The following is a 13,673-nucleotide window of genomic DNA, read 5'->3' on the forward strand; positions in this document are numbered from 1 at the left end:
GACACAAGTATTTATATATATTTAAACTCGGTATGTAAGTTTTTGTTGTGATCGGGATCTACCAGAGTTTACGAATGGAAAATGGTTTACAACGTGCGAGAAAATCTTGAATCATAGTTATCAAAGTGACCAGTAGTCAACAGTTTAAATAAAGACTCCACTAAGAGGCACTATATGACACCAAACAAAAAACACAACGAATCAAAAAAGCCCATCTCCTGACCACACACGAAACAAAAGTCATTTGTTTTAATATAAACCCTTTATAGCATCAATTTTTAGTAACGACGACGTTGAGCTATTGCCACAATATTTGTTATTAAGGGTATGCTTCTTAACGAGAAGTTGTCCCCAAACCAGGTTCTCGTTTCAGACACGTTTCATTTAAATTGAATTCGTACTTATATATTGATGTTATATCTCTGTGCCGCTACTGTTACTGTACCTTAAAGTTAGTAATGGTGAAATAGATAGCGGTCGTGACTCTATAAAAACATGCAATTCTTCAGAAATATGCCGCCATAATGAAATATACCGGTACAGCCATGCACATGAAATATAATTCAAAAAGACGTTAGCAAACATTGCATTGCCCATTTGCAACATATAACACATACAAATATGAACAAAATTAAAAGTAACCTCAAAATCCACAAGCACCTGACAAGTTAAAAATAATACTTTGGTTTCATGATGAGACTAAGAATGATGCCCTCTTCCTTCAAAACTTATGTAAAACTGCACAATGTCACATGACCAATTACAGGATTAAAACCACGAAAATGCGGAAAATGATTTCACGCCTAACTTAATATAAGCACAAATCATAAAGCTAATGGTCAAAGGGAGACAATTGATAACCTTTGCAAAACAATAGGTTTACAACTACCAAAATTGGAAATGCATGAAAGTAATGAATTTTCAAGCCGGCTACACACACGCACAAATGTTATAACTTTTTGCTAAACTCTTTTACACTTTGGTGTGTATAGTTTGACAAATGTACTGCTAATGTTTGTCAGATATCGTTTTTATGATCTGGTACGTGGCTTCCTTTGTGTGTTTTTGTAAATTATTTAAATTTTAACTTCTATTTTTAACAAGATTTAAATTAAAATAAACATACGCCAATTTTGATCTCCGTTTTTATAATTCAAGACAAAATGTGTTTCTTTTTCTGCAGATTCCACAGGTCAATTTCTCTATAATAATTTCATTGACGTTACATTGAGAATTGAATCTTAAGACAAAATCTATAATAAATGTTAACTGATAGAATATACAAAACCAAAACCTTGGGACTGTATTTAGTGCATTTCATGAGACGACAAATACTTACCCGGGAGGACAAAACATGCTATTTTATAACTTTTCAATGTACAGCTTAAATAAACCCGACAGTGTAAAATATTCGCTTTACTTCTGCCTGTAGACTGAAGGGATGGACTAAGATACTTTAATGCATTCATTTATTCAGTTGCTCTTATAAGATTACATAGATTATTGTTTCTTTAAAGGTATTAACGGAAATTAAAAGTTCATCCCTAGTGTTCGGTAATGGGTATCACGTATCTATTAAGTGTTTTGTTTATGATGTTTACTCAAACGAAACCAGGTATGTATATAAAATTACTGTATGCATTATTTAACGTTTTACTTGGTTATTGGGTAACCTTTTATGGTAACCAAAAGCAGTGAAGGTAATTAAATTATATTGGAGTTCTTTACTTTGAAATTAAAACATAATTTAAAGCCGGTTTCTAAACCTAGTCACTTTATTTCAAAATCAGTGTTAGCTAGCTAATTTAGGCTTCCTTAGTAACGTATTGTGCCTTATACTTAAGGAATATCCCAAGTTCAGCTTCATACGAACGGCGCTATAACGGCGGTTCTTGGGAACAACTCGTGTCTGCTAGCATGCACATACAGTGGCTTGACACCCTCACAGATACAAGGACTTACGCTGAAGCTGCAAAAAGATAGTTTGTGGATAATGGAATTGTCACCTATATACAAAGGAGAGATTACACATATAACGTCAACGTTTTCTGGACGAATATCGGTCGACAGATTCACGGCAGACAATCCAACAACAACAATCACTTTTCAGTATACTGAATGCGAGGATGAGGGTACTTATACATGGGAAGGGTCATACTTCGATAGTAGATCAGGAGCAATGACCGTAACACAAACGCAAGACATCATAGTAAAAGGTTAATAAATTCAATATTTTTACATTTCAATATCTTTATATTCTATAACATTTCTTTACATATTACGTTTAGAAGTGCCGAACAGGATTAAAAATTGACAGGTTTTAAGACTACATGATCTAAAAGTGTGATGCAATTTATCCTAGAATGAATATCTATGTAGGCATATTTGTGAAATAAGCGTATTGTGAACTTTACAGTTCACCCAGTTTTCGGTCCAAATAAAAGGCAGATTTTTATACACCAAACACAAATATCATTGTGGGTGACAAAGTGACTTTCATATGTAGCGGTGATGTCGGCAACAACTCAGTTGGTGTTATTGCCTTGTTCTACTACAGAAATGGAGAAATTTTATTGGTTGATGAATCTTCCAACGCAGTTTCGACTGCTCCCAAGTGTCTAGGTTTTGTAGTAGATCAAGGGAGTCTTCGTTAGAAAGTTATAATATAAATTGTTTTGAATAGCTAGTAATGCAATTATATATCTTGTTTGTGATAGAACTTACTGTGAACATTACAGCCTTTCCAGTATTTGGTCAAGCTGATTCGCAGTTTTCTTTTACACCAAACACAAATCTTGCTGTGGGTGACAAAGTGACCTTCACATGTAGCGGTGATGTCGGCAACAACCCAGTTGGTGTCATTGCCTGGTTCTCCTACAGAAATGGAGAAATTGTACCGGTTGATGAATCTTCTAACGCAATTTCGACGGCCCCCCAGGTGTCTAGGCTTTGTAGTAGATCAAGGGCGTCTTCGTTAGAACTAACACTAACAAGGGAAATGGACAAAATGGTTGTTCGTTGTACAGTACAGCAAGACAAAAGAACTCAGGCAGGTGATGGCCATATACAAACAGATACTGCGACATCAGTGATGTGTAAGTTTACTCTGTAAACATTAATTTATTGGTCTGTTTGCAATTTGTCTCAAAATAGATCATTGAAAATAAATATTAAAAAACAACATATGTGAATGTGTTTAAGTTACATGTTGTTTTTCTCTTTGAAGATAAACCAGTCATCCGATCGATAATAGGATATCCATACAAACAGTTGTACATAGAGGGACTAGAACACCTAACATTGATATGCAATGCCGAGGGAAATCCGCCACCTAGTTACTACTGGATGTTCGATTACTCAAACATAGCTGGATGTCGGTCACTTGTTCTGGATAATTTAACAGCGGCGCAAGGAGGAGCTTATATTTGTGTTGCTTACAACTTTATCAATGGAGCTATAAACAACGTTAATGCCAGCACTTATATCGTCATACGTGAGTTAACTATACTTTTCATTTTTCACTGAAGTTGATGAAAAACATCTTCGAATTTCATATTTGATAACATGGGGTGTTCAGCACAAACTAACGAATAAAACTCGTTCAACTGCTCATAGTATCTCGTCTCTAGATGTACAATTTTCATTAATGGGCTTCCGAGTGTTATCGAGGCTAGCCAATATGTAACAGAACAGTGTTACGTTTTTCATTGTACCTGTTTTTTTTTTTTTAAATTATTATAAGAACAAACAAACATTTCTTATCAAACAAGAAATCAACATCAACGTTTAAACCTGTTTAGCTATTTGTAAAATAATGGTGTAAACGTTATTGACATGCAACGTTAAACTAATTACTAATGCATTACGACTGTTTATATGTAGTCTAATGTTTCGTCTCTACACATGTTGTAATAACATACATTTCGATATGTCCTCAATTAAAACTCGAAGATTTTCTTTTACTTTTCAATATGGATTTACTCTGTTGACAGAGAAGACTACATCAACAAGTGTTGATACAACCATGAGTTATTCTACAACTTCGCATACTGAAGAAGAAGGTACAACGTCTGACTCTCGACCAGACTTCAGTGTGGGGATGATAGTTGGTGTAATTGTCGGAGCTTTTGCTGTTGGGGCAGTCGGTATTTCCCTTATGCTTGTCAGACGATGTTATAAACGTCGTAAAGGTACATATTTGTAGTCGAGATTTATGATGATTAGATATCAATCTGATTAAAATTACATTATTTTAAGCGCTGTGAACGAAGATGTCCACATGCTATAGTTAGATTTCTTGCATAGGTATTAAAATGTATTTAAGGCCACACCAAATTGATGTTTCGTTCCGCGTATTTACTGCTCCTATTTTTTGAAAATGTAAGAAAGTATTATTATTTTTTGTGCGCCCGTTCCTATATTTCAATCGTTAACAAGATTATTTGTGTCTTTTTTTAAAGGCTGAAAAAATAATCAATGATACTTTCTTACGCTGGTTTAAGTGTTTTTGAAAAGGGAAGTAACCGATGCGTGGTGTTTTAAACTTATATCGATCGATTTAGCATTAGTTTCAATAACTTAAATCAAAGTAGCGGCCTCCGGTATAAACACTATGACTCGAATTATTTGGAAATTTAATCATATTTTTTTACAATAAATGTGTGTTTATCATGCTGGAAGTCATTGTTCATCGTCACATGCACTATATGATCATTAATTGAATCAATAATAATAATACAATACGACATGTTTATCTGATATTGGTAGCGTATTTAGTGATTCGTTTTGGACACAGTGATTTGACTGGAATGAGCTCCTGCTTTGGTGTCATTTGACCTGTACATAATTTAGTACCAACTATCTAGCATATAATAACAATGAATTAGTTATTTGTGCTAGATAGTTGGTAGGAATGACCCATTTGATTAATCTGAAGAAAAAGTAAATATTTTAGGTTTAATGTCACTAAATTTTGTACAGGTCAAATGACATCAAAGCATGTGTTTATTCCCATCAAATCACTGTGGTTTTGAATGGGAATTCGAATGATGAACAATGACTCAATAAAGTATTATTTGATTCAAGTCATTATACAAGTGACCAGAAATTTACCTTAAGTCGTCGATGCCGAAAAAGACAGCTTCACTTAACAGGAACATGGCTTATTGTTTGGTCCAAATTGATGTATCAAAGTCATTTTGACCAAATTCTGACAAAATTGCATTTACTGTGATAATCAAAACGAAATTAAGTCAAGAAATTTAAATGTATATGGAGTCTGATGTTTTATGAAGCCAGTGTAAAACATCAATTTTTAATTATACGAAATCAATCTTAAATACAGTTGCAACTGATGTTAAAGTGATTCAGGTAGATTTATATAAATTATTTCAAACTTTTTCCTAAAAGCAGGGTTATTTTTCATTTTGATTGATCGCCATGCTTAAAATATGTTTTAATTATATCAGATATTTGGTTTATTCATATACATGTAATGTGTGTACTAAAAATGGATGAATAATTAATATGTATTTGGACATTTTCTCAATGTCCATTAGAGGTTCATGTAGCGTAACACTACGGAGAACTCTCTCTAAGTGTCCACTTAAACTCATTAACTTAACTTTAAACATAAAGACAATGCATCCGAGTCCATGCTTTTATTTACTTTACAATTTAAACATATCTATTAACAAAACGTGACCTACTAGAAGCCAGACTAACATCGTTTGCTCCCAAAAGCTAACTCTAGTCCAAAAAGGACCCCGGCCCTCTCTTCTTCACATAGAAAATTATCAACTTAAATACTCTGAATATGAGGCAAATGTGACAGCTTTACAACCCAAAGCGCATTTGTACCAAGTGGGCTGTCAACCACTTCCACATTCATTGACAATCAAATATGCCATACGATAATTACTAAACATTCAGTATGAAGACAAATATCCATTTAATTAAAAGCTGATTATATCATAAAAATAACGTGAATATTATATATATATTAATATCATTATGTTACATTCATCTCATTCTGTTTTTTATCAACATTTTTAAGAAAATCTTTGCTTCAACCCCAAACAATGGTTATCATTATATTACATTCGTATATTTTTTTATCAAGATTTTTAAAAAATCTTTGCTTCCTCCCCAAACAATGGTGAAAATTGTATAAATAAATAATATCGTATGAAAATATATTTCTAAACCCCAAACAATTAAAACGTAAAGATTTGTAATACCGAAAAAAAGTACGCTAAGAAATCTGTGCTTAAACCCCAAACAATGATGATCAAATTGTATAAATATATATATATTATATAATACCGTCCCTTTTTAATGCAAGATTTTTTTTCGTAAGCAATAGAAAGTAAACTGACATGTTATTTGTCCAAATATCTGACAATATATATATATAACTTCCATTTGTTGACAGATTGTGATATGTTGTTAAAGACTAATTCGTAATTTGCCCTCATGTAATTAATATACGTCTTCAGTAAATAGTTAATAATAAGAAAATAACACTGCAAATTGAGTACAAGTAAGTAACACTGACAGTACTGTTGCCACTTTTGTATTTAGTCAATGTTTTATGTAGAGCTGCTTCTTCATCGTGATCATTCTGAAGACATGGAATCATCTTTGTTGTTGTTGTTGCTGCTGTTGTTGTTGTAGTTGTAGAGTTTATAGCCATTGGCTGCTTGATTGTGGTATGTCCCCACCACATCTGACCTCGTTTCGAAATTTTCTGCCATTATGCGACTGGTTAGTCGTGAAGTGTACAAAGATAGATGTGTGCAAGTGTTCATGTACACTGGAGATTAGTACCAAACGATCCCAAATTGGTGTTGTCCATCACACAGGAATCATCACGGTCCTAAAGACTTAATCATGTGACGTCCAGCCAAGCACAGGTCATACGAGAGTGTGTGCTTATCTCCTCTGGATATTCCGAAGTGTAACCAACTGGTTAGCACATCAAACATACGTAATACTAGAATATAGTTCGATCCTTTATGAAACACCGATGAACACTTAACACAATGTCGCCACGCGGTTTATTATCGGCTTGATTTTCGCTGAAGAAAGTATGATGACATTGACTGTTCGTATCACGTGACATATCACCTGTACTTCTAAAACGTTTCATTGACATAGGTGTTGCTTTTACCAATAAAATATTATGTGGATGTTTTCAGGCACGTTTATTTATTAAAATTTACCCAATTTCATAATTGATTACTGTATCTGCACGTCAGTGTTTTGTATGTAAGGTTTAATCAATGTTTGTCCTCAGTTTTCTGTGAACGTTTTATTTTCATAAACAGCATTTTACTTTTAATATTCAGAACATCTTTTTTTTCATGCAATATTTTACAAAGGTTATATGTTACATTTACTACACAAAAATGCTCTTTCATTCAATATGTGCATTAATTCCGTTCTGTCCTTCTTATCAGCAGATAACTAACACAGCCATTTAGATCAAACTATGTTATTTGCAAGAAGGCCGAATCAACAAGCCTAACATGAGTCGCCATGCTTATCATTTGGTAACTTACACTCTTAATTATCCAATTATTTTAAGAAAACTCATCCGTAAGTGATATAATTAATTTATTAAATTACACACAACCTAATAGTCAGTTTTATAAGTGACTTCACAGGAGTCCAACAATTTCGTTGAAATTCAATATCTGTATTGAATAAATCATCTCCATTCACTTTTAAGAAACCCGGTCTTTCTAGACCTATATATATGTACATACTAAGTAGTTGTAATAAAGCTAATTCACCAGCTTAACATGGATATCCGTCATGCTTATCATCTGATAACTTAAAACTTTTTAATTGTTTCATTAGTTTTACCAAAGTTATCTGTGAGTTACTTAAATAATTTAATTAGATTACTTACTACCTAACAAACCATTTCATTAGATTACTTACTACCTGACAAACAATTCCATTAGATTACTTACTACCTAACAAACAATTTCATTAGATTACTTACTACCTAACCAACAATTTAACAAACAATTTAATTAGATTACTTACTACCTAACAAACCATTTCATTAGATTACTTACTACCTAACAAACCATTTCATTAGATTACTTACAAACAATTTCATTAGATTACTTACTACCTAACAAACAATTTCATTAGTGATTTTCAGCAGCCAAACTACCTCTGTTTGAATACAATACCATTTGTATGAACTACAGTCCCTTTTTCGAAATTGAATATTACTTGCCGTATTCAGGCGATACACTTTAAATAATGTCATTTAAGAAATTACTTTTCATTTTGCACGCTTTCTTTCTTAGACTTTACTATTATCCAAACAATGATTTATTTATATGAGTTTTAAAACTTTAAAACTATCACAAATTAACTAAACATTATATTGAATGATATATTGACAAAATACTACAAATATGTACACGAATATAGCCTTAACTAATATATACTTAACTTTTGAATGATCTCTTACGCTAATACTAACTTCATTATGAGCGTCTTTATCATTAATGTCAAGTAAATTACAGGTAACATTGAATTCATTTTCCTATCTGATTTGTTTGACAATTCTAACAATTGCATGACAACTGCAGTAATAAAACCTGCAATTGTTCTCCTTCTTCGACATAAAAAATCACATTTTGTATTATCTTCAGTGTTTGCAATACACTCTGAATATAAGTCATTATGTTTGTATTTATGCAACTTCCATTAACGTTTGAACTTCTTAATAAGTTTTCTCGGACTATTTTTAAAAACATACTTTTTCCATGTTAATTATTCAATTAATGTACTTAAATGACTATACATCAATACATGACAACATCTTCGTTTTTTTAACAACGTTGTTTTCACACATGTTTTATTTTTTATCGAATTTCTCAATCTTTAAAAGTTTGTTACCTTAAATACTAATTCTTTAGTTTATTCTTATTTAAATCCAATGGTTTTATAATTCTAAATAATGTGAAACGTTGTTTAGTCAGAAATTAGATTGCTTTGGGTCTCTTTCAAGGGAACAGCATTGCTCTGATTGCATTTAACATCCGAAACTTTGCCCATTAAATATCCCAAAATTTTAGCAACATATGTCATATTTAGGCAATAAATTCAAAGTAATAAAACGTCACTAACTTTCTACCCGTGGTCCGCAAATCGTACGTAAGCTTCCGTCACATGGTTTGAATAGTCGTGAGTACTTCTCGCTCGTTGTGTAACTTCCCGCCGCTGTGCAGCCCATTTCGTTGTTGATATCCTGTTCACGGCACCAAAACGACACGTGTAGCGTAACACGTGAATAATATCATTATGTTACATTCAGTTCAAGATTGCATTCAAATGGGTTTTATTTAGGGCAATTTTATTGAACAATATTTATTAATTATATTGACTATAAGAAAAAATGTTTTTCTCTCTTCGCTCGCTTTGGGTTTTATGAAAACTGACAAAATTGTAATTGTTTTTTCGGTCGCTCGCTCCAATTGTTTTTGGCAAAAATCAAAGGAACGAAACATTAATTTGGTACCTAAGCTTATTTGTAAACGCCCTTAAACAATAACAATAACAATTTGTATTTAATGTTGTTATTAAACATACAATACATGATTTGTACAACTCGTGTATATCTTTTTTAGTTTTAATCAATGCAAAATGCATTTGATGTTTTTATTTCCCAGTTCACAGTAGATTTCACAAAGTTCATTTGGCGTGTTTAACTGTTTAAGTAATTCTTTTAATGCTTAATGCATTAATGTTTCAATGTTATTGAAAGGTAACATTTCTTAGCAGTTAACTACATTCTTGTAAAAGATGCTTTTATCGCCGATTTATATTTTGTATAGCTTAATATAATTGTAAATACACAACGTTGCTAGTTTGTAAAGAAAACACCTTCCGAGACACTTCATTTAAAGCAGTGATTTTCTCTTTCCTCTGTTTAGATGATTACGCAAATAAATGGAATTCAGTTTCCCTGTAATAATCTAATTATGTGTTTTAAACATAGTTCTTTTGATGAGTAACATAGAGGCAGTATGTGTTTTTATTCTATGAAAAGTTCTAGTTTTGATTGCAGTTCCAGAAAAACCGACGTACACAAATACTGAACTCAACACTAGGTACTCTTATAAATATTGTATGTAACTGTAGCCCCAAAAAAGGAAATAACATAAAAATAGTAATTTGGAATGAAATTATTACCGTATATGATAAAATGATAACGTATGTTTGCAGTGATTTGAATAAATACCATGTCTCGCTGTGTATTATTTCAGGTCTGAAGATTTCACAGCCATTGCTGAAATAAATAACTATGACCAAGTGAACATTGACAGAAATGATCCGCAATATCAGTCTTTACGTAAGTATATGTCAACTAATTTCGTCACTAAATCTCACTTCACATTCAACTAGTTAACCTGCAGCAAGTATTACTTTTTAGTATGTTAATGTGAGCTAGTTTCACCATTTTACATTAGAACGTTCACTTATAACAATGATCTGAGGGCCTGAATAATATACGTATCTGTCAATGATCCGGAATTCCTCAAACCGTACACTTTTCGTCACTGAAAACGATGTATGTAGTACCATGTATATGTAGTTTGTTATATCTTATTTGACCCGATGATTTGTTGAGTGTTATTGTATTTTTCTTAGATCAAAATCCTCAATTAGTGAACCAAATCAGGTACGTAATAGCTGTTTTAATCTAATTTTAAATTTTAATTCTCTCTATGGTTCATGTTGTATCAATTTATATCCGGTGTTTTCATATAAGACGTATATACGTAGTAGGTCTCGAATAACTTTTGGTAATACAAAGTTTCAACATTTGTACAACATTAATTATTCTCACACGCTTCCTTTTTTTTAATCTATCGTTTTATTTGAAAGGAAATGACGTTTTTCTCATTGAAATGATTTATTCTTCTTCAAAGGGCAACAGAAAGCGATTACACTGCTTTAGACGCAAGAAGCCATGGTAGGTGTATTATATTGTTTCGCTGACCGTTCTTAATAAAGATATATTGATATATGTGTATTCTGTTTGTGACATTTTGTGACGTTGTGTAACTCTAATTTAGTGTCTGTTTGGCAATAACATCCAAACAGTGTGTCTTTAAACAGGGACTTTGTTTAATAATTGACGACTGGGCTTGTCCCTTGTGGGTTCCATTGTATTTTGACGAAAAAAACTGTCATATTAGTATTGTGTAATTGGTTTTATGTCCATTTGATTAGCCACAGTGACACCAAATACATATCAATAGTTCAGTACAATTGAACAACTATAATTTATAGTCTTTATTCTTGGATGCGTTAATTCACATCCTTATCTTCAGTAACTCATAAAAACGTCGGTGTATTTTTGTTATCTCTACTGTGATATTTGTATAATTTCTTAAATATTTCAAGTTCGATTTTATTGATAGTTTGTTACTATTTTCAGAAAATTCCGTATCAATGGCCACGGATGTACCAACTGATGACAGGTACCTTTCAATACCATGTCATTTTTAATACTATATAAAGTCGTATTCAATATAGATTAAATTACAGATTTGATTATTAAATATATGTTATGAGTGTAAAAAAACTGCCGGTTTGAGAAAGGTTATAAGCGCTTGGGTTAGGGTTAGTATAAATGTTAAACATGTCAGCTGTACATTGATAATACAAGTATAAATACGTTACAATACCGCAAATTCAACAACAAATAAATCCATTTTTTTATTTAAAATTGTGTTCATTATTTATTATGTGAAATATTTCAATTATATATAATAGAAAAAAACGGAGGTATCTTTTCCGTTCGGTTTTCTAAAATAACGTGAAATGTCGGAACGAGTTCAAAACAAGACAATTACATGTATGATATGTCAATGTTAAAGAGTGCCGATGGAACTCCCAACAACTTCCGACAATTTCACTCAGGACACTGTATCTGAGGAAGCCCTACACCACTATCAGTCCTTGCGTAAGCTGTTTCATTGTTCACCATTTTTGTTTACTGTCTTTTTAACAATTTTAACTAAACATACATTAACCTTTTAAACTTGAGGTATTTATCATACGTGTCTACAATTATTTCTTGCAAAAACATAGACCATATTGTTTTAAGCTTAATTGCATATAACATAATTCACAATTGCATATTCCACAATTTACTTGCTTTCGCTGCTTCTGTTGTAAACATTGGCTATGTGTCGTTCTTGAAAACATCTGAATAAATTGAGATACATGTATGTGATACCCGTCAAATAATATTTAGCCGACATGTAAATAGCTTGAAAGGTTATATTACAACTTTCTAAGTGATCAAAAGCATAGTTGTAAGCACATATGTAAAAAAAAACACTGAACGATTTACATCATTCTAGAAACAAATACAACTAACTCAGACAATAATTAAAAAGAAAACACGTGTTTGCGGTTACCCTACCAAACTTTTTTTTCAGTAGATAGTTAGGTACGGAATTTCGGATAATATATTTGCTAAAATATGTCCTATTTCCCTGTAGTATGCACTTTTGGCTACTTAAAGCCCTCTGTGGAAAATAGACGGACATAAAATGACACTGAATTTACTGAAATGGTCGAGTAAACGCAAACAAACATTATTTGAGTGGCCTCATGGTGCTATGTTATTCTTTAACAAATGGAGGAAGTAATGTTGCTTTAGATTATTTAAATGTTTGTACAAATATCTATTTTTTTATTTCAGAACGCGACCCCAGGTAAGTAATATGCTTAAAGATAGTTGTCAAATAAAGCTACATTTATAAGAAGAGTAAGAAATAATTTGACTTCAATACTCAAATGTTGCTACGTAATAACCATGCTATTATTTTGGTCATAAAATATACAGTTGTTAACATAGTATGCACAAATACTCTGCAGGGAACTTACTGTATTGAGTAAGAGTTTGTTCCCGTAGTTTCATTTAGTAAAGTGTCATTACTTGGTCTACTTGATTGTTTAAAACGGGAAATTAAAATAAATAAATCGTAAACAATCTCGTCAAAAATTATTAAGCTTACCTACTGAACGAATATTTCTAAATTTATATCTGAAATAATTCATTTATTTATATAAATTTCCAATAACAGACATTTCCAAATATATTTGACCGACTAAAATATAATTTAACCAAAACTAGCTAAGTGTGAAATTACCAATAAATTTCAATTAAATTGATTATTTACGTGGTCTATCAGTCAATTTGAATTTTCAAACAAAAAAGAAGTATTTTCAGGAAAATAATATCTATAACATTCAAATATCACTTTCTTGAGATATACACCTTTTGTAGCTAAACCGAAAGCTGCATAATTATACAAGTCTTAATGCTGACTAGATGAAAAACCTGTCCAAAACTGTACACAAGCAACTACAGGACCATTACAAGGGTCTACGGCTTTTGTTGTATCATTCTACGCACGCATTTAACCATGTCATGGTGAACAAGGGCACAATACATCCCAAGGGCCATTGGAATGTGCAAGAAAAATGAAGACGGCATAAAATTTATATTTGATAATAAATGAACCGGATGAAGGCCTATACAATAGTCCTGTATGTTCAAGTTATTATAAGGCAAGCTTGTTTGTGTCTGACCACCACAGAATAACATATAACGGGTCTTAAAC

At 32.0% G+C, this 13,673-nt stretch overlaps 1 protein-coding gene across 4 annotated transcripts in view; it reads left to right on the forward strand.

Moving 5' to 3' along the window:
* Window positions 1-13,673, forward strand: part of LOC128244747 (carcinoembryonic antigen-related cell adhesion molecule 5-like) — a 49,412-nt gene that overhangs the window by 33,358 nt on the left and 2,381 nt on the right. For 3 of the 4 annotated variants that reach the window (XM_052962799.1, XM_052962800.1, XM_052962801.1), the window contains 11 exons: window positions 1,845-2,216; window positions 2,739-3,095; window positions 3,227-3,493; window positions 3,993-4,190; window positions 10,085-10,139; window positions 10,296-10,381; window positions 10,681-10,711; window positions 10,962-11,005; window positions 11,474-11,516; window positions 11,916-12,001; window positions 12,749-12,761. In XM_052962799.1, the coding sequence (XP_052818759.1) occupies window positions 1,845-2,216; window positions 2,739-3,095; window positions 3,227-3,493; window positions 3,993-4,190; window positions 10,085-10,139; window positions 10,296-10,381; window positions 10,681-10,711; window positions 10,962-11,005; window positions 11,474-11,516; window positions 11,916-12,001; window positions 12,749-12,761 (1,552 nt within the window). The remainder of the gene's footprint in view (window positions 1-1,844; window positions 2,217-2,738; window positions 3,096-3,226; window positions 3,494-3,992; window positions 4,191-10,084; window positions 10,140-10,295; window positions 10,382-10,680; window positions 10,712-10,961; window positions 11,006-11,473; window positions 11,517-11,915; window positions 12,002-12,748; window positions 12,762-13,673) is intronic. The other variant, XM_052962803.1, reaches the window with a different exon arrangement.

Source organism: Mya arenaria, chromosome 8 (assembly GCF_026914265.1).
Source record: "Mya arenaria isolate MELC-2E11 chromosome 8, ASM2691426v1".
NCBI classification, from domain to species: domain Eukaryota; kingdom Metazoa; phylum Mollusca; class Bivalvia; order Myida; family Myidae; genus Mya; species Mya arenaria.